Here is a 26,454-nt window from a genome sequence, read left to right as displayed (position 1 = left end):
CTGCAACAAAATTACCCAGCTGTAAAATCAAAACTTTGTTTAACTAGCTATCTCACAATGTTTACATATGAATAAGAGCCCACATTAAAGTCTGTCATATAAATTGGTCTCTTCATCAGAAATTAGCCTTCTGATTGCCACCATTGATGGACAATTTTTTTTTTATAATATTAAAAATATCTGTATGACATTATATTCTGCAGTTCTTCCCTGTTGTACCGAATATCTATACTTTTCAAATTATATCGAAGTTAGAAATTCAAATATTGTGACAAAATTAATTTTGTAGGGTGCCACAAGTTTGTTAAAATTTCCAAAGGGTGCCGTGACTAAAAAAAGGTTGGGAAACACTGGACTAAATGATGACAGAGTTCATTTTTGGGTGGACTATCCCTTTAAGAATTGCTTAGGACAGCAGCTAAACCACAGAGGAAGTCCTCTACATTAATTTATTACAGCACTATTTTGCATAGTATTTTAACTCCACTTAAGATCAGCCTTATAGACTCTGACTTTACAAAGTTCATATCTTCTTTTTTGATAATTGACCAGAGAAAAGTACAGTCCTATGCAGCATATTATATCTACAGTATATTCATAAAAAAGGGGAATTAAATCCTTGTTTTTCTTCTCTTTCAGCAATGCACCGCTTTCCTTTTCATCCAAAGTTTGCTACATAAAGTATCGAGAGCCTTCCAGTGTTGGTGTGGCACAACATTTAACCAACACTGTTTTTATTGACAGAGCTTTGATTGTTGTGCCCTGCGCTGAAGGTTAGTACATTTGCATGTGTGTTACATTTGTGTGCCAGATTATACAAAGACACTGACTATCTAACTGCAAATCAAACTTTTGAGAAGAACAAACCATAATTGGCTTCCTGACATTATTTTGTGTGTTTTTGTGTCCCAGATTTGTATGATAACCATGAGTCTGTGTGCTGAGCTATCACTGCTATCAGCTCTGTTTTATTTTGTGAGTTCATTGGAGGTGGGTGGAGTGACACCAGCTCACTTGTTTATCAGTTGAGCTGGAGGATGTGGAAATGATGGAGGTGATTAAGATCATTCTTTTGTGTTATGTAACAGCATCAGGACTGTGTGAACACGCTTTTAGTGTTTTGCTAAACTCGAGGGATTAGGGACACAGTCATTAGTTCATATTCATAAATGGGTTTTGCCTTTTGAATAGGGGTTTAACAGTGAACTGATGCATTGCTAGAAAATTAGAAAAGCAGGGTGAAACAGCACAAAATCACTAAAAGTCACTGGTATGGAGGACTAGGAGTGGCACTTAAAAATTAAGTGTAGGAATCATTTATGAATGTATTAATTCACAAATAATATCTCAAAATCAAGGTACAGATTGATAAAAACATTCATTTAAAATTCATTCATGTTTGGGGTCATGTTTTTTAAAAGTCTCTTATGCTCACCTATGTTGTATTTGTTTGATTTAAAATACGTTAAAACTGTAATATTGTATTACAACAGTTTAATATAACTGTTTTCTATTTTAATATATTTTAAAATGTCATTTATTTTTGTGATTGTAAACCTGAATTTTCAGTAGCATTACTCCAGTCTTCAGTGTTACATGATCCTTGAGAAATCATTCTGAAAAGCTGATTTAGTTCTCAAAAAATTATCAGTGTTGAAAATAGTTGTGCTACTTAATATTTTAGTGGGAATTGTGCTAAGTTTTTATTAAGATTCTTTAGAAAGTTCAAGAGAACACCAGTTGTTTGAAATGTTTTGGTAAAAATCTTGACTTTTTGACCAATTTAAAGCATCTTTTTGCTGAATATATATATATATACATACATTTTTTTTTTAAACAAAACAAAAATCTTACTGACCCCATACTTTTAAATGGTAGTGTAGAAATTGCAGTAAAACAATAAACCAACTAATAAATAAATCTTTTTTTTATCATAACATTGTTTACTTTTTTTTAATTACATTTTTAAGTAGCACTCCTAGACTGTGACCAATAATTTATGACATTCTACCAAAACATTTGACAAATATATTTTTTTGTCATGATTTTATTCTATCATTTTGAGAAAAAAGGTAAACTTGAAGAATTGTTGAGTGTAAATTGTTACACCGCATCCTTTTAGTGACCCTTGGTTCAGCAGTATTTCAGCAGTAGTTTCAAAAGAATAATAATAGGTAGCTGCGTGAATGTTTGATGCTATTATTAATTGTTCTTGCTTGTCTGATGAACATAGCATTGAATTTTGAATTTGAGTTGTTTGCTATATGTGAATTGTGAGAGATTTCATTTTCTAAAACATTACATGCTTAGGCTCACAGAAACTTCAAAATTCAAATTACTAATTGTTTCATGCATTTGTCATTTTTAATTGTTCAATCCTGTTACTAGAGGTATTTGTTAAAAAAAATAATTAAATAAAATGCATTTTTTATTTATGGAAAATTATATATTTCTTTATATTTCTTTAATATTATTATATATTTCTTTAATTTTATTATAACTACACTTAAAAACTAGCTGACCACAACTAATTGATAGAGTAATTTAATATAAAATTGCAACTCTGGCTTATACCATTAGTTTGTTCGGTTAATCTAAAATGCCAAACACATAATAACATTATGTGCCACATATAAAATAAAATAAAATAAATTAATAATAAAAAAAACTTTTGCTTCCTGTGGTAGATGGTTTTCTGAAAGTTAAGCTCCTCCTTTCACTAAGCAAGAATCATTTGAATCATTTGATTCATTAGAACATTAAAATAATTCAAAATGTAAAATTAAGATCAAAATAATTTTTTTAAAGACATTTCAAGCCCTATTTTTGTCCCTTTTCATGCAAAGTGAAGTCAGATTATGAAATGAGCATTCGTTGCAGAGTGTGAAGGCAGAGGGTATGAAGTGAAAGGGTGAGGTCTTCTCAAGTCTACTGTGCAACCACTGGCTAACAACTTTTTTTTGCCTTGCGTAGCTGCTGAACCTTCCGAGATGGACACCTTGTCTCTTTTTATTTTATTTTATTTTAATTTCCTTTTTTTTTTCTCTCACATGTTGTCCCTTTTTTGCCTCTTAGAAGAGTTGCATATTCATTGTGTTGTTTTTCTTTTTCTTTTTTTTTTCTTTTTTTCCTGTCCCCTTGTCCCTCGTCCCCAATCCCACAGTTGCACCCCTTTGCCTGTCTTTGAACGCTGTCCAGGTTGACTTGCCGCCCAGTGTTGGAGGGAAGTTTGAACGGTACAAGGGCAGCTCTTACTGATATCTAATGCATTAAGATTTCCTCCTCTCTCTCTTTCTCTCGCTCCTCTCCACTGATCTGCTTAGGGTTTTACTTTGGAAAAGAATATATTCCTTCATTATTTAATATAGCCACACAGTGCCTCACAAAGTATTCAGACCCTTCACCAATTTTCTGTTTTTACTGAATTATAAGTCCTGAAATACATTTATTTTTCATAGCACTAATTGAATGTCATGTTTTTAGAAAATATTCTTAAATGTTCTTAGTTATTAATTATTATTTTGTCAGTTAATTATTCTTATTTTATAATTTATTCTTAGGATTCTTAAAAGAGAGTAGCAGTTACTTAAATTTTGAGCACAGTATAGTTATCTTTAGTCGTTTGATGCTCAAATATAGCTACATGTTCAATGTTGGATTGAGATCAGGACTTTCGGTTTTCAAAGCTTCAGTTTTTAAGCTAAAACAGGTTCTCTTGCAGCATTTTTTAATGCATATTTTCTAGGGCTGCATGATCTATCAAAATAAAATTGACATTTCAATATGGCTGTGTGAATATAAAAATAGCAAAGGTTGCCATTTAATTAAATAAATGTGCTATGATTTTGTGTTTCATTTACTTAAGCTACTGTAAGCCTAATAGTTTAGCGTTTGAAAATAAATAAATTAAGATGTAAATATTAGTATTATAATTTTACAGACATACTATGAAATTGTTTTAATATTTGTAAAATATTTGTGCCTGTGAAAACTCAAGGAAAGACTCTTTATTTAAAAAGGTAATTTTTAGCTTTTTTAATTTTTATTTTACTAACTGCTCACCTGCAAATCACCCCAGTCATTCTCAGGGATGCAAACGTGTCACATTTCGGTGAAATTTGCCATTTTGAATTCAAAATGGGTCATTTGTGTGATTCGTGTAGATCCGGGGAGTTTCTACATGTTTCACTACTGAGTCCTATGTGTTTTTGTGTGCGCGCTCTGGTTTCCAATTACCAATGTTTCCAATTACAAAACCAAAAGTTTCAATTTACAATGTTTTTGCAGTGTTGCGTATTGTAGCCAATCACAGGCATCTCTGTTAAAAGCAATGGCCAATCAGAGGTGTTTACTGTAGGTTAGTCAGAATCCGCTCTGAACCTCTGATCTATAATAGAGTTGTATAGATCAGTGCTCCGAACTAATTTTGGTTTTCGCAAGTTTACGGAGTTCTACAAGCTCACATATCTTCCTAATATTATAACGAGAAAAAAAAGCATACACACAGTGCACACATTGATAGTCTAGTTCAGGGGTCACCAAACTCGGTCCTTGAGGGCCAAGTTTGGTGTTGGAGCTAAACTCCTGCAGAGTTTAGCTCCAACTTGCCTCAACACACCTGCCTGGAAGTTTCTAGTATACCTAGTAAGACCTTAATTAGCTGGTTCACGTGTGTTTGATTAGGGTTGGAGCAAAACCTGCAGGACACCGGTCCTCCAGGACCGAGTTTAGTGACCACTGGTGTAGTTAGTCATTGATGATATCAGGAGTTTACGTGTGAGAAAGCTCGGTCAGTTGCGCTATAAAAATGGAACGCCCTTTGCTCGGTTTCTCTAGCTTTACATCAGGGGTTTTCAACCTGTGGGGCGCGCCAGCACCTTTTAATTCAGAGGCATACACTTGGCATGTGTATGCCTCTCAAGTTGTGCTCAGAAACAGGCTAAGCCATCAAGCTGAGTCAGGTAAGCTGGTTATATATTTATGTTTCAGTATAATTATGCACGCTGGACCAGGGGTGGTCCTTTTTAGGTGGGCTTTATCTATATTTGATCACTTAGGGTAAACGTCATATTATGTGACTACACATTATGTCTTTCGAGCTTACAAAAGTCTCCGGTTACTGAACGTAACCTCAGTTCCCTGAGGGAATGAGACGTTGCGTGCAGCTTGCATTGCATTGGGGAACACCTTTCTCCTTAGAAAACTGAAGTCTGATTCGCTTAATGCCATTACTCCACAGTGGCCAATGGTGTGTGAAAATTAGGGGGTGTGTAGCATCCCTTTTAACACATTTTACTCAGAATCTTCGACTGAACAAGACCTGAGTGAAAGTGACATGGCACGAGTGCATTGTCTCATTCCCCTCTCAGGGAACCGAAGTTACTTTTAGTAACCAGAAACGTTCCATTTCAAAATTTCTCTCGATGTTGCGCGCAGCTTGCTTGTGCGCTCCGGTAGCAGGTGAGCTCACATGGAGATAGAATCCAGACTCACACCCAGGAAAAGATTTTTGGGTTGCAGCTGGCTTTTTTGCATATTGATTGTTAGGGATGGCTTGATACCACATTTTCAGAACCGATACCGATCCGATACCAAAAATTCTGAGTATCTGCCAATACCGATATCGATCCGATACCAGCGGAGTTTTTTTAAATCAGTGTAGAATTTCTATACCTCAATATGTAGGTCGATCATCACTCTTTTGTATGTTACACACAATCTACTAAATATAGACAGCTTCATTATAAAAAAAAATAACAAACTAAAAATATAATCAAAATATATGACAAAAATACTATTATAAACTAGGTTAATGGATAATTCAGTAGCAAAAGTTACTCTAGAAAAATCATGAGTGCACAATAATTTCACCATTCGTTTCAGTGAAATCATTTTGAATGAATGTTTCGCTAGAGTGTGATTCAAATGACGTAGATCTAGAATAGGGTAAAGACTGCCATCCTTTTTTGGAACTAAACAATAGCGGCTGTAAAAAACGGTCTCGTTCCTCGGGAGGCACAATCTTCACGGCTTCTTTGGCGAGGAGATTGTGTATTTCTGCTCTTAAAACTGGAGCATTTGAGGCTTGAACTTCCGACGTTACCACGCCGTTGAACCGGGGTGGTCTGCGTGCAAACTGAAGCTTGTAACCGATTCCATGCCATGAGTCCTTGGGACGCACCGAAGACTCTGGATGTGGGCAGGGCTTTGGAGCTGTATCAGCTCGCAGTCTAGAGGAAGAGCGCTGAGCGGATGAGGAGCAGGAGTGGGCTGACTTGTGCGTTTCGGCATGAAGTGCTTTTTCACCCTTGATTGCTTTTGTGCTTCAGAGAATTGCTCTGTGAGGGATTCAACCGAGCTGCCAAAAAGCCCAGAGGGACTGATAGGGGTGTTCGAAAGGACGGCCTTCTCTGCATCCCTCATGTCCATCAGCGTTAGCCATAGGTGCCTGTCCAGCACAACCATGTTACCCATGGCACGGCCAATAGACTGCGCCGTCATCTTAGTGGCTCACAGGGTGAGATCAGTGGCGCTGCGAAGCTCTCTAAAGATTTCAGGATCCGGGCCTTGTCTCTTTTTAAAGGGGGACATAACACACACATTTTCACCAATCTCATGTTAATCTTGAGTACCTATATAGTAGTATTGCATCCTTCATATCTCTGAAGATTCTTTAGTTTTATCAGATTTACAAAAGAAAGATGCAGCTTTACGATTCTCTCAGAAAACAGCCGAGCTCCTGGAGGCGTGCCGTGGGCGGAGCTAAAGAGTTCCGAGCACTGATTGCCAACAAAACACAGAAATTTTAATCAGTTTTACACGCCGCTTGCAATTCCAGCTCATGACCAGGATATTTTATCACTGGGACCGCTCTGTCTTTCAGTATGAAACGATCTGCAAATCCAGCGTCGAACTGGGCCTTGTTTATAAAACATTCATCACCGAAATGACGGGAACAAACACACGTGCGAAACTCCATTGCTTTCCCAGAAAAACAAACTGCATCCACTGTTCCCTTAATGCTGGGTTCTTTGGGAAGCTGAACATGGTTATCTTTCCCTTACATCCAAAAACACACTTCTTTGGAGACATTCTTCTCGAGCAAGTCCTGTGCAGCGCCGCCGACAACTTCCATAACCCGAATGAAGCAAGTTGATGAGCGCTCGCTCTTGCTCTCGCTCTCGCTCTCGCTCTCGCTTTTGCTGTGTGCGCGCGCTCTTCCTGGAGAAGTGCCCATACAAGAAATTCCGCTCTTCGTGACGTCATGAAGAGCCATGCTCGAAAAAAAACTTTCCAAAACTTTTTCAAACCCAGAAGGAGTGTATTTGGCACAGAAATACTCCGTCATACGTCCAAATCGTTTGTTGAAACTTTGGCCATGTTTAGCAGGAGAATCCAACTCTTTAATAGTGTAAATTACTCAGAATGCATGAAATAGCATTAGACCCACCATGACCCACCATGAGCCGGCGTGAGCTCACTGACAGCAGCGTTGGTTTCCGCAACCAGTGGCCGTTGCTTCTTACTTTGCGGCTCCGGAGGAGTGGCAGAGGAAAAGGATGGCAAATGGGGAGTAGATGCGTCACTGAGTACGAGGGCTATCCTCCTACGGAGTGTCCAGACACTCTTGGTGTCGCAGTAAGGGCAGTTGGGCTCCTCAATGGCGGACTTTACCTGTCATGATCGTCAGGGAGCTGTAGAGGTCCCGAGCAGGAAGAACAAAGTTTGAAGGACATGTCACAACTTTGCCGGAACGCTGCAGAGGATTGAGATTTAGTCACATTTGCGATGACTTGATGACGAAGGAGAGGCTTCCAAATAATTCAGGTAAAAGAGAAAGATTCTCAGGAAAATGGTGCCAAGCGCTGCGTTATAAGGGGTGCCACGCCCCCTAATTTCAATGCGCCATTGGCCATTGTAGAGTCAAGCTTCAGTATTCTAAAGAGAAAGGTGTTTCCCCAATGCGTTAGCAAGCTGTACGTAACATCGAGAGACATCTCGAAAGGGAACTACTAGGTACGTCTTGCCTTATGAACAACTGGTGCAACCGAATAATGTATAGATTTAGTTACACACTAGCTATTAGTTACTAAGCCTCTAGTGTGGACTTAACGTTCTAATTTAAGTAAGAACTTAGGGTGCAACCCTACCCCGGTAAATGAGTTCTCTTTCACGTCTTGAGCAAATACAAACCAAATTATGTCTGAATGGCTCTTGACGAGTATTCTCATAAGTTCAGTATAATGGATCCGTGCATTTCTTATATTATTAATGTTAATCAAACAGCAAAAGAGAAAGGGGGCATGTCCTAAAAGGTTGAAAACCACTGCTCTACATAATCTACTCACAATTCAAAGAAAAGTTTTGTTTGTCATTGCTATGTTTGACAGTGAAAACATAGCATATGGACAGAACAAACTATCTGACAGAGTAACAAAACTACAGCAGCAAAGAAGTCTGTGTTGGCTGAAAATATTTCTAACTGCAGCTTCTCAGTTAAAGATAAAACTTAAAGCACTCTTTTTGATGTGTCCTTTTTAAGGCAATGTTTTACAAACATAGTTTTTAAATTAAATCTAAAAATCTAAAAAAATATTTAATGCATTATTATTTAAATGTACTTGCTACTAAAATTTGTTATAATAGTAATTTTATAATAAACCCAAAAGCAAAATGTGAAAACTAGGGAGTGTAAATGGCAACTGAGCTAATGAGTGTTCCTCCGCTGCCATCTATTGGTTATATGTCAATATGTCTGGCTATATGTCATTTTCATCTTAAAAGTTTTTGTTTTCCACCAGGATTTTTGGCACATTTTTTTCATGATATCTTCATAAATCAAAAGTGAATCTTTAAAGTGAATTTTACTGCACAACTATAGAGTTAAAAAAATAAAGGCTTTAAAATGTGTAAAAGTGGGGTGGGGGTGATTTTTTATTTTATATATATATATACTGTATCTCACAGAAGTGAGTACACCCCTCACATTTTTGTAAATATTTTATTATATCTTTTCATGTGACAACACTGAAGAAATGACACTTTGCTACAATGTAGAGTAGTGAGTGTACAGCTTTTATAACAGAGTAAATTTGCTGTCCCCTCAAAATAACTCAACAAACAGCCATTAATGTCTAAACCGCTGGCCACAAAAGTGAGTACACCCCTAAGTGAAAATGTCCAAATTGGGCCCACAGTGTCAATATTTTGTGTGGTTACCATTATTTTCCAGCACTGCCTTAACCCTTTTGGGCATGGAGTTCACCAGAGCTTCACAGGTTGCCACTGGAGTCCTCTTCCACTCCTCCATGACGACATCACGGAGCTGGTGGATGTTAGAGACCTTGCGCTCGTCCACCTTCCGTTTGAGGATGCCCATGTAGGGCTTCACGACATTAGGGGAAAAAAACTGACACTGCAATATTTTGTTTTTCAGTGATATATATACAGTGTGTATATATATATATATATATATATATATATACACACTGTATATATATCACTGAAAAACAAAATATTGCAGTGTCAGTTTTTTTCCCCTAATGTCGTGAAGCCCTAATATTTTCTAACAGTGCCTGTGTAGGATCTGTAATTCAGTAAAATGACAGAATTGCTAGTGAAGAGTGATGTTTATTTTTGCAAGGCACCATTGTTCAATTAACTGTAATGGCAAGAAATGAAACAGTTCTTATAAAAGCTCACACCATTGCACATGTATAACTCCATTGCATGGTTTTGGGGAACATTGACTTTAGAGTAGTACTGAAGTGGCTGAAAGTCACATTTGAGGTTTTAATTTAGTTCTTAACACAAAAGCACAGATATACCAACAGTCAGTTTGCCCATGAGTACTATAGCCACTGTAAGCACAAAGCATGCGTTTATATGTTTTACCAACATTGGCTGAAACGTATTTGGAAATATTATTTGTTTTTAACTTTATTGTGAAGGCAACACTTTTTAGGGGTGACGGTTTGAGGGGGGATTTCTCAAAGACACTTAAAATGATCTTCTTTTCTGTATCTGATGTTCTATGTGCTATTAGTGTGATGCAGCCAACATGAACGGTTGTCTTGTGTTGCACACCCTTTCCAACACTGCGACACGATCGCCCCAGGGAGAAAAGCGCCCATGCTTGATATCGTATGGTTCATGACCAATATGTTTCCAGTACAGGTGACCCATACCACAAAGTGTTAAACTCATTCTCTACATTTTCTGTTCTGATCTTTTTTTTTAAAAAGAGAGAAAAGGACTAATCAAAATGTTCTTTTCTCTGTTTTTGTGCAAAAGTCATCCTGTTTACAGTATGTCTTGTGTTGATAGTAAAAAGAGAGTAGCTATGCTAGTTCAGATTGTTTGATTGTTCATGGTCGGGGTTGGAGATGCTCAGGGTGGGTGTTAGAGCGCTAGGCTGTTAGAGAACTCTCCTCTGAATCTTGGGTCGTAGGTAAAGCAGCTGGAGATGTCTCCATTGGCCTCTCTAATGCCAGTGCTCTTGTTCTTCAGGAAAAATCCCTGAAGAGGCAAAGGCGCTCTCACTTTTGGCCCCCGCCGCCCCAGTGACCAGCCTGATGAGCGGAGGAGGACTTCTGCCCATTCCTAGCCCCACTACACTACAGAATGTAAAAACACAATCTCGCAAATTAAGGCTGGAATACACTACACTGTTTTTTCCCCCAGATTTGCAGTTTGGAAGAGCCAGTGATAGTTGGTGAAAGACAGCAAGTTTGCAGATTGTGGGCGGTCAAAGTTGACACTTTTCACAGAAAGTCATGTAGTGTGTGATGGGCAACAAATGTTTTTTTTTTTTTTTAGCTTGAGACAATGATTCTATCCAGTCGCAGGATGTTAAATATTGATATTTTTGGGATGATTTTAGAACACATATGTATCATGTGTATCATGCCTAGTGTTTTAAATTATTTTCAGATTTAAAAGTTGTGTAATGTATTCCAGCCTTTAATGAATGATGAAAAAATATCACCTACATCAACTGCATGTCACAGATTTACTGTATTTTATTTCAAATTGTCAGTTGTCACTGTGTTACATTTATTTGCGGACAGCGAGGTCTTCCTTTAGCTAATCTGGGGGTCCTGAAGTCTAGTTTGGACACATCTGTGGCGGCTCTAAATGCAATTGCTTCACAGCCTCCGCTCATGGGAAATGTAGATCCCTCTAAAATTGATGAGATCAGGAGGACGGTGTATGTCGGCAATTTAAATTCACAGGTATGTGAAAATGAATTGAATTCATTCAGAGGCTATCTGCAAGTGCAAATAGTGTTAGATACTATTTATACTTGTATAGTGGCAGATAGTGTATTTGGAGTACATTATAAAACAGTATGCAATAAGAACACCACATCCAATTTCACGTATATTAGGCACTGTTTCTGATTTTTTAATATTTACTTCATAATTTTTTATTATTATTTTATTTTCACTGATATGCGATGGAAAAGGGAGAAGAATGGGAATCCACTGTTCTTAAGACCCCGATATACTTAAAGAACGAACTGGTGTGACATAATTTAAGAAAAAACGCAGACCAAAACAAGTCACCCCAGCGTAATTGCCACTACATGAGAAATGTGGTGGATGGATGTAATTAAAGTGGGCATCTAAAATGACACGATTCACTTTTGTCTTTCAAGCATGTTGCTCTTGTTCTGCCAATCTCCCGTAGAGCACCACAGCAGATCAGCTCCTCAAGTTCTTCAAGCAAGTGGGAGATGTTAAGTTTGTTAGAATGGCAGGAGATGAAACCCAACCTACACGTTTTGCTTTTGTGGAGTTTGCTGATCAGGAATCAGTGTCACGAGCGCTTACATTTAATGGAGTTATGTTTGGCGACAGACCACTAAAGTGAGTGTTCTTTTTTGAGTTTTTAAATATGCTCAACAACCTACCAGTTTTCTTTAATACAAGATTTACAGTGTGTCCTGTATTATCTGTGTGCAAGCAGTATATATTTTACTAGTAATTAATCAACTTTTTTAGGATTAACCACTCCAATAATGCCATAGTGAAGCCTCCAGAGCTCACACCTCAAGCTGCGGCCAAAGAGCTGGAGGATGTGATGAAGAAAGTCAGAGAGGCTCAGTCAACCATCGCTGCTTCTATCGAGCCAGGTCTGTCCTCTCTAGCCTGGACACACACACAGAGTGAGGCTTTCTCAAAATGTTTTTCTTTTTAATTGATGAGAGTTTTGATTGTTTCTTCCAGATGATAAAATTGGTTCATCCAGTAGTAGATCTAGATGTTCCAGAAGGTCCAGATCTCACTCTCGCTCCCCACCACACTCACGAAGAAAGCGATCTAGATCCAGGCACAGGTAGATTACACACATCCGTAAACACACTTGCCACGTTGACTCCTGAAAGCTTAGTAGCTTGCTAAGCTACAAGCTACTCACAGAACCAGCATAACAAAAAATGTTTCTGAAGACAATCACCTATTGCACCTTTAAGTAGTTAAAGTACTATCAAGCTAACCCTTTGAAAAAGTAATTCACTACAGTAGTTTTACTAGATATACGAAAGCAAGAACACCCTCAGTTGAAGCTGTAATTATAATAACAACATATTGGCAAAACGGATTTGGCAAACGATCCAGTGCGTATTTGTGTTTGCGCTCTGGAGAGTGTCAAAGGTTTCTGTTTTCTATTTTCAACGTATTGAGCAATGTAGCCAATCACAGACATGTCTGTTGATTTCTTGAATGCAATGGCCAATCAGAGATGTATCGTGTGTGATTGGTTATAATGCACAGCACTGTAAAAACACATCTGTTTTGGCTCAGCGCCAGCCAAAGCATGACCGCAGATTTGAATTTGGAAGTTGGTGATGTGCCGCACTGAATCAAATATAAAAAATATTATTTGGCTATTTTTTTACTTTTGGAAGCTGCGTTCAAATTCCACTTTTTTTGGATTTTTTTTTTATCCAAAAAATTTGAGGGGGCACGTGCCCCCACGGTTTGAATGGGCATGACACCGCTGATATAAACAACAGCTCAGTAACCCTTTTATTTAAAGTATTAATGTACTTTCTGCATATTGCATTATGATTGCAAGCAGTATTGGTAATGTCAAAATGTGATGTGCAATCAAATGTCTCGGCATGTTTTAACCAATACACTTGATGTGCTTCGTGGAGATTTGATGAGCATTTCTTAATTGTGGTGATTAAGAAAAAATATTGAGAAACAAAATCAAGGTAACCAATCAAAGGCTGTATATATTTAGATAGCTGTAGATATTTTTCACTTGCTCGAAGTGTGTTTTAAGTACTAAATGGAAAGCAAAGTTATGTTTGTATTGCTATATTTAATTTTCTCCATGGATCTCTGATTTGATTGTGGTTTTTGACAATTCATTCAATGTCAATGGCTAAAAAGTAACTAGTACTCTGGGTAGTTTTTGAGAAGAGTACTTTGAACTTCTACTTAATTACTTTTTTAACACCTGTACTTTTTCTTGTAATTGAGTATTACGAGTGCAAATTTTCAGTACTCTTTCCATCACCGCCACATACTTATGCCAAGCAATTGCTTATAATGTACTGTTGAAGAATTATAACAATGTTTACTTTATGGTGTTTATAGTGTAATATGTTGTAGATGGCTGTAATTATATTCTATTTCCTTCATCTTTTTGATTGAGCATCTGAAAGTCGTAAAGCATAGACATTTCATTTTAAGAGAGTTTATTATTAAAAGGCCCACATTATGCATGAAAATCTTTGTATTATTATTATTATTGGTATTTTGGTTACACAAACTGTATCTGGGATTCATTTAAAGACTTTTAGCTTCACTCTGTTCCACCCCATCACATGAAGGAAACACTAAGAACATTAACACATTCAGTATATAGATTTTACTCTGCACAATAATCTGTATGTTTATTATTTTCACATTATTATTGTGTCAGCAATAATCCAATATCGACCAACTTCTAATTTGGATCTATTTATATTTTGGTACATAAAACAATTTCAATACATATGTATCTATTTAATCAAACATGTTTTGCAGTTACCCTGTTTTGCTGATATGAGTCCTCATTGAAAATGTGTCCCAGTCTGCTTAATTAAGCTTTAGTTTGAGATTTTATGGGTTTGTTCTGTATCAACATACAGTATTAATTTTATTGGTTCAGATCTTTAAAAAAAAGTCTTGAAGTCTTAAATTTGATTTTAAAATCTGCAGATATGCTGTATTAAATGACCCAAGCTTTGCTTGTTATATATGTGTGGACATAATTTCCACTTTTTTAATGTTAGTAATTTATGTTTCACTGTAGCAATGGAAAAATAACTTTATTTTATCAATGGTGTTTAAAGGGGACGCCTGTCCCAGAGATCACGGCAGAGTGTGAATGACTCCCGTGGGCCCCATAGGAGACGCTCATGTTCCCGAGAAAGGAAACACAGCCGGAGTCTATCTCATTCTAGGTTAACCTGCACCACCATATCGGCCTCTTTACACTCATATTCTGTTTTGTTCCTACAAAGGACATTTCAGACAAGTGTTGTGTCTCATACACAGGGACCAAAGGAAGGACAAGGACAGCAAAGCAAGGAAGGACAATGATTGGGAAGAAACGAGGCCACGGGACAAAAAGGGAAGGATGCCTTCCAAAGGCTACAGTGGCTCTAGATGTTCCCACAGTATAAGCAGGTCAGAAGAAAGTGTCCGTATTAAACCTACAACAGACTTTGCATGTTCAAAATATCACCTACAATGCACAAAAAAAAAAATACAAAAAAAAATAAATAAAGTTAATGAAAGAAGTCAATTTAAGAAATAAAATAAATTTACACCTGCTCATTCTTTTTTTTCTTTTTTTTTAATAATTATTTCTAACCAAAACATGAAATAAAACAAAGGGAAGTGTGAGAATCATGAAGTGACCAAAGAATTAAACAATATAGAACTGTCTTATATTTGGGTGGCCACACTTAGTGCCTTTCCAACATATTCTGTGAAAATGAGTCTTATAATACAGTTTTATATCGATGTATAAATTTAGTTGGAAGAATAATTTTTACTGGGGAAAAGTTACATTTTTATTTTTTTTTATTTTTTTTAGAAGTTAGCTTGTGTGCTTAGATAAAAATCTTTTTATTTTCCTTTATCTCACAGAGTCCATAAGAAAAGAAGCAGATCCCGATCCAGGTCACCAAGGCGGAAAGCCAGGTCACCATCACCATCTAAAAGGTTTACGGAGTGTGACAATTTGTCTGACGCTGTTGTACGATCAGACTCATTATTAAAATCTTAATTTCTTCTGTGCATTTTCAGAGGCAAGAAAGATAAAAAGAGGGATAAAGGACGGGACCGTAGCAGGGAAAGGACAGAAACCTCAACATCCAGGAGGAAAAGCAGGGATTATGAACATAAAGCTAAACCATCACTGGTGTGTCCAATTCATATTTCAAATACATAGCTCATGTACATTTACACATTAAGCTTTATTTATGAAACACAAGCAAAATGACTTGGTTATTTTGGTCTGAGGTTACGTAAATTCACACCAGCACAAGTACTTTATGACTTATAATGTTAATAGCACCATGTAAGTACAGTCATTTTATTCATGTTGTGGTTTTCATGAAACTACGCCATTACCAGGTACAGCTAATCTCTGGAGGCGTGTGGACTGACGGTTAGAGCAGTGTGCTGCTAATCAGATTGTGGGTTTGGTTATGGGAGAAGAGCTAAAGTCACAAAGTCTTCTTCCAACCAATGTCAGTTTCTTATGTACTCAACTTACTGGATTAATAACCAGTTTGCATTGATACTATTATATTATATTGCTATTATATCTGCATATTGAAGTGATAAATGGAAACTCTATACCTCTAATGCTCATGTTGAGGGACTCATTGCTCCCCATGCATCTCAAAGAGCGCACTGTGTGGGTTTAGTTTAAATAATTTGCACAACATGTAACTCAGCTGTACTGTATCTGCATGCTGCTCTAGTTTTTATAGATAAGAAACAGATGATCACAGCTGATCCTCTCAAAGATTGACTTTTAAAGTGTTTTTCACGCCTGTCTACCTCTGATAACCATCAATATGTCTGTTTTAACCGTAAAGCTTTTCTATTTCCCCCAAATCTTACATCATTTTGACGAAGTGTGAACCGTTCTAGTTTTTTTTTTTTTCTTTGAAATTTTTGCCATCCGAGGAAAACATTTTTGACATGGTACATTAAAACATCAGTCTGTAGTGTTTTACTAGTTTTCTTGATTTATATGCATTTATGTGACTTTTGTAAATATGATTACTGTACAATATTATGATATATATTTAAAACGTTGGGGTAAGATTTATTTTATTTAGTTTGATCAGTAAGATTTATTTGAATGTTTTTGAAAAATGGCTCTTATTTTCACCAAGGCTGCATTTAATTGATCAAAAACTACAGTAATATTAGTAGTTAAAACAGTTTTGTCTTTTAATATATTTTAAAATGTAATATATTCTTGTGATGGCAAAGCTGAAATTTCAGCATCATTACTCCAGTATTCAGTGTCACATGATCCTTCAGAAATTATACTAATATGCTGCTTATCAATGTTGAAAAGATGTGCTGCTTAATATTTTTGTAGAAACCGTGCTACTTTTTTTCAGATTATTTGATGAATAGAAAAAAATAGCATTTATTTGAAATAGAAATCTTTTGTAACATGTCTTTACTGTCACTTTTGTTCATTTTAATGCGTTGTGGTAAAAATTCCCCTATGCGCCTGACTTAAGTTTACCTGAGGGCATCTACTGGCGACACCCAAAGTGTCTCCTGGCAACACTAACATAGTTTATGCTCTAGCACGTCTACTGGCGACACCCTACTGTGTCGGACCACATCTTGCCCCTTTTGAGCACTATAACTCAGGACTAAGATCTTTAGTGTTCCACTAAGGCTAAGTTCACACTACACGACTTAAAACGTTGGCAGATCGCTGTGCTGTTCAGACTACATGACTTGATTGTCTGTCTTTAAGTCGTTGTGGTGTTCACACTATGTAAATCTATGTAAATGATCCGCAACCGGGGGTTACACACTACACAAGCTGACAACAACTCTGTCACCCAACGACTCTACAAACCACATTTTGTGACGAAAACACACACGAGAATTAGAACGGGAATGACGCGAAACAACACGTGAAACAGGAGTTGTTTATTTGAAAATGGATGTCGGGAAGAAATTAGCGCTGCAAGCTGTTTGCTCGATGAAAAATGTTGCTCCATTTATTGTGTCTAAACTTTTCTTAAAAGGGATACTCCAAAATGAAAATTTTGTCATTAATCACTTTACCCCCATGTCGTTCCAAACCCGTAAAAGCTTTCTTCGCCTTCGGAACACAATTTAAGATATTTTGGATGAAAACTGGGAGTCTTGTGACTGTCCGATTGACTGCCAAGTAAATTACACTTCGTCTCCTCTGTGTCTCTCCGCATCACTGTAGCGCCATTTTGGAGAATATCCGCTGAACGCAAGCAGCGTACACTGTTGATGCGCTGTTTTTGTTCAAATCAAAGTGTAAATACACTTAGAAAACGTATCCTTGTGTCGTGGCTGACAGAATAGCGTACGCTGCTTGCGTCCAGCCGATATTCTCCAAAATGGTGATGCGGAGAGACACAGAGGAGACGAGTGTCATTGTCATTAAGTGATTAATGACAAAATTTTCATTTTGGGGTGCAGTATCCCTTTAAGCCATGTTGCTGCTGCTGGTGTTGTTTTTCTTCCGGTGACCTCAACCCATGCCTTGCTCTCTCATTGGCTGTAGCTCGTCACAACACCTGACACCACGTGATGTCGAGTCGGCCGACCGGTCCAGATATTTGGCATGCTAGATATTTGTTTGCCTCGGCGACGCGTCAGCGAGCCTTTTTGATGCGATGTTGAGTAGTTCACACATAAAGATTGCAGAGCGCCGATCACCCGCTGATTTCCCCCCGATCACAGCCCGTCCTAAAATCGGGCTAAAATCAGGCTTAAAATCCAGTAGTGTGAACTTAGCATAACTTGCTGTGCAGCAGTAACCAGAGAGACTCCAGACAGTGCCTTTGAATATGCTTTAATCACGGCCCGGAGGACCTCATACCAATCACAGAGAATCCCCCCGACAAAAAGAATACAACAGTTTATATAGCATAGGTGCACGGCAAAAATGACATGATTCATTTAATCATTTTTTTTAATATATTGGTTTTTCATATGTGCAATTCAGCAAACCTCCCCTCTGTTACTGGCAAAACAAATTTGTTTTTTGATTACTTCAGCTTGCTACTCAAGTCATGGGTTGTTATGGTTATTTTTATATACTCTTAGACTTCTAGACGCCTTGTAAATGTGCATTCTTTATTGCAACACACTAAGTAACTGGCTCAAGTGTTAAGGACATTTAATACTCAGAAGCATACAAATGGTAAGCCTGAAAGAAAAAGAAATATGTGACCCTGGACCACAAAACCAGTCACAAGGGTCAATTTTTTGAAATTGAGATTTATACATCATATTGAAAGCTGAATAAATAAGCTTTCATTGATGTATGGTTCATTAGGATAGGACAATATTTGGTCGAGATACAACTATTTTGAAAATCTGGAATCTGAGGGTGCAAAAAAATCTAAATAAAAAAGTTTTGATATATTTACAGTAGGAAATTTACAAAATATTTTCACGAAACATGAACTTTACTTAATATCCTAATGATTTTTGGCATAAAAGAAAAATCTATAATTTTGCTATTGCTAAAAATACACCCAAGCGACTTAAAACTGGTTTTGTGGTCCAGGGTCACATATTAGTTATTACGATTACAAATTTCCTTCACAGTGTCCTTGCTGATTGAAAGTATTTCTTTAACAAAAAAAAAAGTAGTAGAAGTTTTAAACAGTACTGTATACTTAAAGGGGTCATCGGATGCAAAATTCACTTTTGTTATTGTTTGAACATAAATGTGCATTGGAAGTGTATGTACACATCCACCCTATAATGATAAAAATCCACCCAGTGGTTTTTTAAAAATCCCTATTTTAAAATCCCCTTTCTCAAATCAGGCTGTTCTGCGATTCCTGTTAGTTCTGCACAGGCCGCTCCCACGATAGTTGATTGACAGTAGCGTTTCAGCACAGACTGGACTGGTGTCTTACCTTAGACCCGCGCTGAGTGAGCTGTGAGCTGTCTGCCATTGTGTCGACTCCGGTGCAGGGGAAGACAAGAATGTCTCCGATTAAGCGATTGAGGTGTTTTGTTGTTGGATGTAATAATGAATATAGCAGTCGTCATTTACTCCAGACATCTGAGCCGCTGAAGACGCAGAGGATTAACGTTACTTTCATTTTGAAGTGAATGCGCCGATCTCTGATCTGCCTTAATGCGTCTATGTTCGCGCGAATCATTCGTGATCCAGCTTCATCTACAGTAGAAGTGAGTATAAGGGTTTTTTATGAATCTTTGCAAATCGCCTTTCCTAATAACGTGCTAGTTAGCAAGTTCCGTGGCTAAAGTTAACCGTATCATGAGAATGGCTCGTCACCGCAGGGAAGAGAGAGGCGTGGTGAGTAGAGCTCATTAGCATTTAAAGCAACATGGACTAGAACCGCGTGCTGAAAACAGAGCTGATTTTGACAGGGTAAAAAGGGTGTTTTTTACACTACCATTGAGAAATTTTAACCAAAGTATGTTATAGACTTTTCATTAAGACCCTAAAGAATCATATCAACTTGTGCAAAATGGGCATCCGATGACCCCTTTAAGCAGTGTTACATATGGGAATTAATGATGACTTTGGGGGTTATTAACACCCAAGTGAGATACGGTCTTACTGCGTCTAACTCTTGAAGGGTTATTTAAATGAAGCCTGCAGCCAGTGGGATGCTTTCAGTCAGATTTACTGAATGGAAAGTGTTGTTTGCCCTTTCCTGAGTTGTGGTTTGATTTTGCAGATGGAGAGGTGCTACGAGGAGGTGGACCACGAGTATGACAGTGACATGGATGGGTCGGGCTCTGTGGGTAGTGACGACAGATCTCCTCAAGCTCATTTCAACGGCAGCTATAGGAGCACTTACGCCGAGGAGGATGATCTCTCTGCAGCTGAGTGATTCACATGTACCCATAATGCCAAGAACAGTGATCACAGCATCATGTATCATACTGTAACAGCTGTCACTCCTTTTGAAGTGCTTTCGCTTGTGTCCATTGCTGTGTGATTGTTGGCTTCTGAAAACATTTTCTACTGCTGTGAATATTCTACCTGTCATATGATATTCATATGGATGAAAATGTAAATTTTTGGATAGTTCTTTATTGTGATTGAGAGATGCGGTATATTGAATGAAGGTGCTTGTGTTGAGGTCACTTTTTAAATCAGTTTTGCATTTTTCTTTTGCATGCAACTTTGTGTTTACACTCTTGTGGAAAGATGTTTTATGCTATTTTGTTTCTCTTTTTGGTTTATCGTACTAAAACAAAGCCATTATTAGTGTGAATCTAAAAAAAAGTTGTATTTTACCTCAAAATAATGTATTTTGCATTTATAATTTTTCTTTTGATGTTTAAGTACATGTTCCTTAAAACTCTCATCATTGCTATAATGTAAAATAAATAAATAAATAAATCTGGACAGATTATTTTTTTATTTTACTTATTCACATTAAAGTGGAAAAGGAGTTTCTTAATTTTTCTAAATTCTCAAAATTTGATTTTGGGGTACACTGAGATTGATCCACTCTACCTGGTCTTTTCCATAATTTCTATTTACTGAAGTAAAAAAAAAAAAGTATATATATATATAGGTGCATCTCAATAAATTAGAATGTCGTGGAAAAGTTCATTTATTTCAGTAATTCAACTCAAATTGTGAAACTCGTGTATTAAATAAATTCAATGCACACAGACTGAAGTAGAGCACTTCATGCTTCCTTCTGCTGACCAGCTTTTTGAAGATGCTGATTTTATTTTCCAGCAGGATTTGGCACCTGCTCACACTGCCAAAAGCACCAAAAGTTGGTTAAATGACCATGGTGTTGGTGTGCTTGACTGGCCAGCAAACTCACCAGACCTGAACCCCATAGAGAGTCTATGGGGTATTGTCAAGAGGAAAATGATAAACAAGAGACCAAAAAATGCAGATGAGCTGAAGGCCACTGTCAAAGAAACCTGGGCTTCCATACCACCTTAGTAGTGCCACAAACTGATCACCTCCATGCCGCGCCGAATTGAGGCAGTAATTAAAGCGAAAGGAGCCCCTACCAAGTATTGAGTATATGTACAGTAAATGAACATACTTTCCAGAAGGCCAACATTTCACTAAAAATGTTTTTTTTATTGAAGTATGAAGTTCTTATGAAGTATTCTAATTTGTTGTGAATTGGTGGGTTTTTGTTAAATGTGAGCCAAAATCATCACAATTAAAAGAACCAAAGACTTAAACTACTTCAGTCTGTGTGCACTGAATTTATTTAATACACGAGTTTCACAATTTGAGTTGAATTACTGAAATAAATGAACTTTTCCACGGCATTCTAATTTATTGAGATGCACCTGTATATATAGATATATACAATTAGTACATGTGTATTATAACACTCCGAGTGAACTGTGTAGTTACACAGTGCATGTTAAAAGTGCCTAGACAGTTTGTGTGACAACAGAATATTTAACAACAATGTAAATCAAGTCAAACGACTTATTTATCGAGTATTATACTAAAGCTTGTGTAAAATGCATAGTTTTATCCTTATTTTTTAACAGTATTTTGTTTGAACCAGTGTATACAGAGTCCTACAGTAAACTCTTCATACAAGTATTGTTGTGTGGCATATATTCAGATGTTTTAATAGGTTTTCTAAGAAGCCTTTACTGATTGATGAGCACAGTAACGTTATTAACAGTGACTGCTGTCTCGTTCAGAATAACTACAATTTAAAGCTTTAAGCTTCCGAATATTATTTATTTTTTTATGTTGTCTTTCTTTTCAGTCTAATTTTGTAAGTGGGTATATATACATATATACAGTACTTGTTAGCAGCAAAACTAATATGATTAAGAACTAAGTAACTTCTGAATTACATTGATTTGTGTGATTTTGTGCATCTGTTTAGACATACGTGTATAAAAGATTTTCCCTAACATGAAATTTACATTAAAGAGCTATTATACTTCCGGTTTATCAACTGCAGTATGTTTTTCTTATTGTGTAATTGTTTACATTCTCTGAAGAAAATGTAACGGTGCTTGCGAATGTTAAACTCCTTACCATGTTTTTGAAGTTCAAATTGCAAGTCCCTAAATTTGTGTAATAGTCCTTATTATAAAATATAATGTAACACTGTACATTCACATGAAAATATAGTAGTATATTCTGTACAGATCATGTACAATAATAATTAAAGCGACAGTGCACCCAAAAAAAAAAAAATTCCCACCCTTTGTTTAATTTCATTTTTTTTCCTATGGCACACTAGGAGAACATTTTTTTGGGGGGAAAAAATTGCATTTCTAAAAGGTAACCCCTTTAAATTAAGTGTTTGTGAAATAGTGAAAATAAGGATGGAAACTTGTCGTAGTTTAAAATTTTTTTTATGCAATAAAACATTGATAACCAATATAAAGATCTGAAAATGCATTTCATGACCCCTTTTAAGGAACATCTAGGGCTGTGTCATTGATGCAGTGGTCTCTGTCGCAAGAACTGGTGCTTCTGAGGTAGAATTCGGAGACCTGAGTCCAATTCACTGTCAATACAAGTAGCGTATTCCATCTTTTATGGGAGGTGTTGAGTAGCAGCTAAAGCTGTCAGGAACAGGACAATGAACATTGTACCCCTAAATGAAGCTCCTAATCTCAGAGTGCCCCAGAGGGATTGTGTCCGTACAGTAAGTGTCCTCTAAATCACCGGATAAGAGCATCTCAAAGCACTGTGATTTCTGGGTTCAAAACATCAGTACTGTTAAATGCCCCTGGTGGTTCCTTGACTATTTCTTGCAAAAAATAGGACTGCCGAACATAATCCTGCCCCGGATGTACAGCAACCAATCCAGGTTTTACTGTTTGTATGGATGGACCCTGAATCCCAGTCATAGTGACCTGCTGGAAGATCTCCATGGTAGTGTAATCGCTCATGAAAACCACAGCAGGTTGGGATGCTGGGACGAAGTCCGATACGGTCGTGTTGGAGACGATCTCTCTAGGGTCTTTGCTTTCAAAGGTTGTGACTTCTTCATCAAGAGAAGTGCGCAAAACGGAGTCTGTTTTATTAAAGTCCGTAGGGAGAGTCTTTTTGATAACAGACTCTCTGGTTGGGATGTCAGGTGGTGCGATCTCCTCCAGGATGGATGGGCTGTCCTCATCTTCACTGAGGAGAAGGGTGGTGGGAGGGCTGCTGATAGGAGATGCCTCCCTCTTGCTCCCAACGACACACACCGTACTGGAATCACATCCCTCACTTTCCTCTAACCTCTGTCTGTTCAGTGGCTCCAGGATACCCTGCAGAAGAAACACATGGCAGAAAGTGGCCAAAGGATTCAAATAATGAATTCACTTATGAATATGTTCAAACGTCTCGTCATAAACTGAAACTTAATGTACACTTACAAAAACCTCCATGGGATTTCATGGATCATGGCTTTCTGGACATGGTACCATTGAAACACTGTGTTCTTTTGGACATGTACCATTATAGTACCATGATATTACTGTCATCACAATAATAATTTACATATTCCAAAATAATACAATAGAAAACAGTTATTTTAAAATTATAATAATATTTCACAATATCGATATTGTTACTGTATTTGTGATCAAACAAATGCAGCTTTAGGCTTTTGACCCAAATATTTGAATGGTAGCATACATATAAATTACTTGAGATACACTTCTTCTATTATGTGCAATTGTGCATGCTTTTAATGGTTGTATTAAGTCATTTTGATGTTTTTTGGGTGGCATAAAGTCAAAAATTTCAGGTTGATACAACTGCCCTGATATAATGAAGAAAGCAGGTTTGTTAAATCAATGAATTTCTTGAAAATAAAACCTTAAGTAGTTCGGCATAATCTTATTATTCTATTATTATAATCTCATCTATTATTTCTTAGAAAGTTCTTCACAGTTTATTAACATTTGAAATGTATTGTTGTATGTTTGAAATGTAATGTATGTATGTTTTCAAAATCAATGTCATGTGGCCCAACCAACAAGCAGAATATGCTTTTTGGACATTGTTAAAAATTAATCCCGTTATGTCTCGTCATCACCAAAATATTCTCAGTCCCCCAGAGTGTAACGGGCGGGAAGAAAGGCAAGGCAGACAAAAAAATCTGAGGTTGCCTAACTTTGTTTTTATTGTCTTATACAATGGTATATACAGACATATTATGAGAGGTGGTGTACCCAATTCAACCAATAAGATATGGATTACATATGTGTGTTATATAAAATGGGAATATGATCAGGAAGTTCTAAACATATTATAGGAGTACATCAGGCAGAAGTACTCCTCCCAAATGCACTCTGTACATCGGACAGACCAAACTCAATAACCTCGTCCCAAAGGGCTCCACCATCATCTCATCATTTGAAGCCAAAAGGAGATATACGTATATGCATGTGTGTATAAAATAAGGGATAGAGAGAGGAAAGACGAAAGAGAGTAGATAGAGAACACAGAAGGGAGGAGGTAAAAGACAAAGGGAGAGAAGGGAGGAGGGAGCGCAGACAGGCAAACTCACAGAAATATCTGGCAGAGAGTATAATATAATCGAACAGACATGCACTATGGTAAAACAATGGTATTATGTGAAGTACCTTGGCGTACTTCACAGGCAATCTACTTCATGAACAGTTAAATGCTCTCCCCAGTGTGCAATACCACAAAACAAATTCCCTGTATGTGCAAACATACTTGGCAATTTCTGCTTCTGATTCTGTACCATTTAAACCACAGTATTACCATCTCAGGTCATAACTGTACTGTACTTGTGGCACTGTCTCAGTACTGTTTGTATATTATTTCCCTTGACAACGAAATTATTGTTTCAGCAGTATATATTGTCTCTTGCTTACCAGTTCATAGGCAATTTCAATTTTCTGAACAGCATTGCTGTTCTCAGGATTTGGTATACTCGGCCACAGCAGTTTCTTGGCTCTGTAAAAATGCACAGTGAGCTCCACATTAGATGACAGACATGCAGGGGGTAGTGACTGGTTATATATGGCAATCTTTCAGAACATAAAATGCAAGTGTCTCTACCTGTGCAGAAGCCGGAAGCTGAAGTGAACCGCTAGTAAAAGAATTATTATTCCTACAACGACCGCGGCTATAATGCTGTTCAAAGCTGTGAATTCTGTCAAAATAAGCCATGTAGTCAGTACGTATGTGACTATTTCAGTCCATGTGATTAAAAAACAAACCTCCAGAGATTTAGTGTGTATTTTGAACAGATAAACCTCAAATCCCAGCTCAGTAACAGACATTATCTCATGAAAAATATGAGTTTACCTGGCGGTTTTGTGACAAAGTGTGTGAAATCACTGCGCTCTCCTTCTCCAGCTGCAGTAAATGCAGAGAGCTGCACACGGTACGCACTGTTGCTCTCAAGATTCTGCAGCTCATAGCTGTTTATGCTGGGATCCACTTTGAAGGCTGTAAATGTTGAATGTGGTAAAAAAAAAAAAAAAAGCACAAACAAAATATAACACAAAGACTGCATTTAAAACAATGCCACATTTATAGCCTTATTATCATACAATAACAACAATAACAATAAAAGCTTCTTCTTTTTTTTTTTGCTAACAAACTTGAAACTCTCTGAAAGCATGGACTATCAAATCCTACTTTAGAGCAGTTCCCATTTGTCTTCAATCATTTTGTCAAAACGTTTTCCAGCCATTAATTAGTGAGCTATTACATTGGAAAAATTAAACTAAATCTTTTAAGACATAAGAACAGAAGATAAACAAGTGATAAAGTGATTCTCGTAATGTTAGCTCAGATTTATTAAAATTTTTTAGAAACATTATTGTGTTGACAATGAAACGTAAATTTAAGGGATTTAAAATCCACTAGTAATAATGCCTAAGAATTGTTTTTAACTTTAAAATAAAACATTAATAAACATAACTTTATGACTGACTCATACTCACATGTTTCATTATTGTCCTCCGTCAAGTAGATGCAGTAGCCCAATAAGAATCCACGCAGGTCTTCCTCAGACACAGGGCTCCACGTAATTACTGAGGAATGCTGGGTAATATTCAAAATGCTAACATTCCCAGGAGCACTGATAGGACCTGAAAGCCCAAAAAGCTTCAGTTCATTCGGACACAATGACACATCAGTTATCTAGGTTCTTCTTATCTACTGCTGTAACTATTACAAGGAAACTAGAGCAGACCAGTTACTGTAAATTTTCAGTGTCTA

At 37.0% G+C, this 26,454-nt stretch overlaps 2 protein-coding genes across 5 annotated transcripts in view; one reads left to right on the top strand and one right to left on the bottom strand.

The window, feature by feature from the left end:
- LOC107730337 (splicing regulatory glutamine/lysine-rich protein 1-like) overlaps window positions 1-20,817 on the top strand; it is a 29,258-nt gene extending 8,441 nt beyond the window's left edge. The window contains exons 1-12 of one of the 4 annotated variants that reach the window (XM_016541149.1): window positions 2,974-3,236; window positions 10,046-10,176; window positions 10,510-10,625; window positions 11,070-11,234; window positions 11,692-11,870; window positions 12,006-12,136; window positions 12,231-12,339; window positions 14,351-14,461; window positions 14,556-14,687; window positions 15,153-15,227; window positions 15,312-15,426; window positions 19,976-20,817. In XM_016541149.1, coding sequence (XP_016396635.1) covers window positions 10,146-10,176; window positions 10,510-10,625; window positions 11,070-11,234; window positions 11,692-11,870; window positions 12,006-12,136; window positions 12,231-12,339; window positions 14,351-14,461; window positions 14,556-14,687; window positions 15,153-15,227; window positions 15,312-15,426; window positions 19,976-20,131 — 1,320 coding nt within the window. In that variant the 5' untranslated portion in view covers window positions 2,974-3,236; window positions 10,046-10,145 and the 3' untranslated portion in view covers window positions 20,132-20,817. Of the gene's footprint in view, window positions 1-639; window positions 774-2,973; window positions 3,237-10,045; window positions 10,177-10,509; window positions 10,626-11,069; window positions 11,235-11,691; window positions 11,871-12,005; window positions 12,137-12,230; window positions 12,340-14,350; window positions 14,462-14,555; window positions 14,688-15,152; window positions 15,228-15,311; window positions 15,427-19,975 lie in introns of those variants that run through there. The other 3 variants (XM_016541147.1, XM_016541146.1, XM_016541148.1) reach the window with 3 other exon arrangements.
- A 1,802-nt stretch (window positions 20,818-22,619) lies between these two features.
- LOC107730327 (interleukin-6 receptor subunit beta-like) overlaps window positions 22,620-26,454 on the bottom strand; it is a 12,344-nt gene continuing 8,509 nt past the window's right edge. Inside the window, exons 12-16 of the mRNA XM_016541128.1 lie at window positions 26,178-26,324; window positions 25,534-25,677; window positions 25,285-25,378; window positions 25,098-25,179; window positions 22,620-23,516 (exon numbers count right to left, since the gene is read on the bottom strand). Coding sequence (XP_016396614.1) covers window positions 22,941-23,516; window positions 25,098-25,179; window positions 25,285-25,378; window positions 25,534-25,677; window positions 26,178-26,324 — 1,043 coding nt within the window. The 3' untranslated portion in view covers window positions 22,620-22,940. The remainder of the gene's footprint in view (window positions 23,517-25,097; window positions 25,180-25,284; window positions 25,379-25,533; window positions 25,678-26,177; window positions 26,325-26,454) is intronic.

Source organism: Sinocyclocheilus rhinocerous, unplaced genomic scaffold (assembly GCF_001515625.1).
Source record: "Sinocyclocheilus rhinocerous isolate Xijiao unplaced genomic scaffold, SAMN03320098_v1.1 scaffold127, whole genome shotgun sequence".
Classification (NCBI taxonomy): domain Eukaryota; kingdom Metazoa; phylum Chordata; class Actinopteri; order Cypriniformes; family Cyprinidae; genus Sinocyclocheilus; species Sinocyclocheilus rhinocerous.
Note: the sequence above shows the minus strand (reverse complement) of the source record. Positions and strands in the feature narration are given on the sequence as shown.